General features: G+C 41.6%; 1 protein-coding gene across 1 annotated transcript; it reads right to left on the bottom strand.

Moving 5' to 3' along the window:
• Window positions 1-560: 560 nt before the first annotated feature.
• fgfbp1a (fibroblast growth factor binding protein 1a) lies at window positions 561-1,190 on the bottom strand. Its single transcript, XM_041796815.1, has one exon. It carries the CDS (start codon window positions 1,188-1,190, stop codon window positions 561-563), a length of 630 nt encoding a protein of 209 aa, XP_041652749.1.
• Window positions 1,191-1,812: the final 622 nt, after the last annotated feature.

Below are 1,812 nucleotides of genomic sequence, written 5' to 3'. Positions count from 1 at the left end.
TTGGCTTTGCGAGTTGAGCGTGTGATGTTAAACAAGTTTTCACACAGAGATTGTGTTTTCAGAGTCCTGTCAGTGCCAAAGTATGCAAGCCAAGGTCTCCAGAAGTCACAAGTCCTCCTGGTCATATTACTGTGTCAATACCCAGCATGTTCACACCCCTGATCTCCAAGAAAAAAGCCCTCAGCAGGACTGTGTACCAGCTTTAGAGAAGATAGAAAAGGCTTTGGCATTCATGGAATTGTCTTTGAAATAAAAGAAAAGTTGCTTTTGGCTTCATGATAAGTGTGTAATAAAGTCAGTGTGATTGTCTCTGCCAAGTAACTGCAGCACATTCTCCATTAACCTGCAAATTGAAAGCAACATTTGAGTTGGATAACAGGTGTGTTTATTAGAAACTCTCAACAATGTGAAGAAGTACTTAAGAAGCATGCAATCTACAAAAGTTTTTAAAAATAGATACATTTTTTGTAGAATAGCTAGCAAAGACTTTTCATTCAGACAAACATTGATGCGACTGCAGGGAGAGACAACTTAATGCTAGTTCTTCTCTTTTCACTGTCTCAGCAGTCATAATCCTGCACCATCGTAAAAAAGAAGGTGCAAACACTCAGCCACGACTTGTTGCAGTATTCCTCTGCCAGCTTCATGTTCTCAGACTGACAGGATTTGACAGCCCCGGGTGAAGGCTGTGGGGAGGGAGGTGGATCAGTTTGTGTCTGTGTGTTTAGTCTGAAATGAGCCTCTCTGTCAGCTTTTCTGCACATCCCCGCCCTGACCAAAGCGGCGCCGTCCTGGCACAAAGTCTTCTGCTTCTTCAGAGCCCGGGTGATTTGCTTCCAGTATAGTTTGGGGTTTGAAACATACTGGGGGCAAAGAGTCGGCCTGGAGACATACTCACAGCTGGAGCTCCTCCCTCCCTTCTTGCAGGAGACACCAAGGATGAAGACGTCCTCACCTGTTGCTGCCCAGGTGCACTCTGACTTGTCCTTAGTGACCACTTTGCCTTTAATGGGCTGTGTGGAGATGGATTTGGGCTGCCGGCTCACCCTTAGCCCTATCCTGTCTTTGTTCTGTCCCCTGTCCACCCCTCTCCCCCTCCGTCCTTGACTCTTCTGACAGCTGCTCAGCACAAGCTGGTGGGAGAAACAAGCCAGCACCAGCAGGATGGCGACATTTGTTAGTAGAGCCATGAAACTGGCAGAAAAAAACCTGTAAGAGGATAAATACAGATTTAGAAAACAAACCTCAAATCCCTTTCATTTGCCTTCTTTAAAAGAGTCCATATAATCCCTTATTAGACCCACATTTTAGAGGAAACTACTGTTTTTCCTGCAGAAACAATGAGAGTGTATCAAAGCTGAAGACTGTGACATTTCAAGACAATTTGCAGGGGACATAAAGGGATTATGAATAAGACAGGAGGAAGTACAAAAAATTCACGTATGAGTTGGAAATTAAAAGAATAAAACAAAAGAGATGATATGAATAAGCTAAAAGGAATTAATCACAGCATGCAGTGGAATTAAAAGTTGAACAAAAACATAAAAAGCAGTGTCAAAGAGAGATATAATCCTTTATTTAAAAGAGCCTTGGATAAAAGAAACTGAAAAAAGTGAAAATACTGAGAGCATAGAAAATAGAAAAGACTCAGAATTCTGAGGTACAGCAGCTGTTTCAGAGCTTAATGAGGATATGAACAGGAAAACAATGAGGCGTTTTATTAGATTGCACCATAAAAGAGATTTTACTCTGTAGAAATATTATCAAAACACTGAAAAAAAATTATTAAAAAAGAATTGAAGAAGCAGCCAT

Source organism: Cheilinus undulatus, linkage group 10 (genome assembly GCF_018320785.1).
Source record: "Cheilinus undulatus linkage group 10, ASM1832078v1, whole genome shotgun sequence".
Classification (NCBI taxonomy): Eukaryota; Metazoa; Chordata; class Actinopteri; order Labriformes; family Labridae; genus Cheilinus; species Cheilinus undulatus.
The sequence above is the reverse complement of the archived record's forward strand: the minus strand, read 5'-3'. Positions and strand labels throughout refer to the sequence as shown.

Bases quoted from the DNA above. Each gene is read 5' to 3' on its own strand.
- fgfbp1a (XM_041796815.1), bottom strand. From the start codon at position 1,190: ATGGCTCTACTAACAAATGTCGCCATCCTGCTGGTGCTGGCTTGTTTC.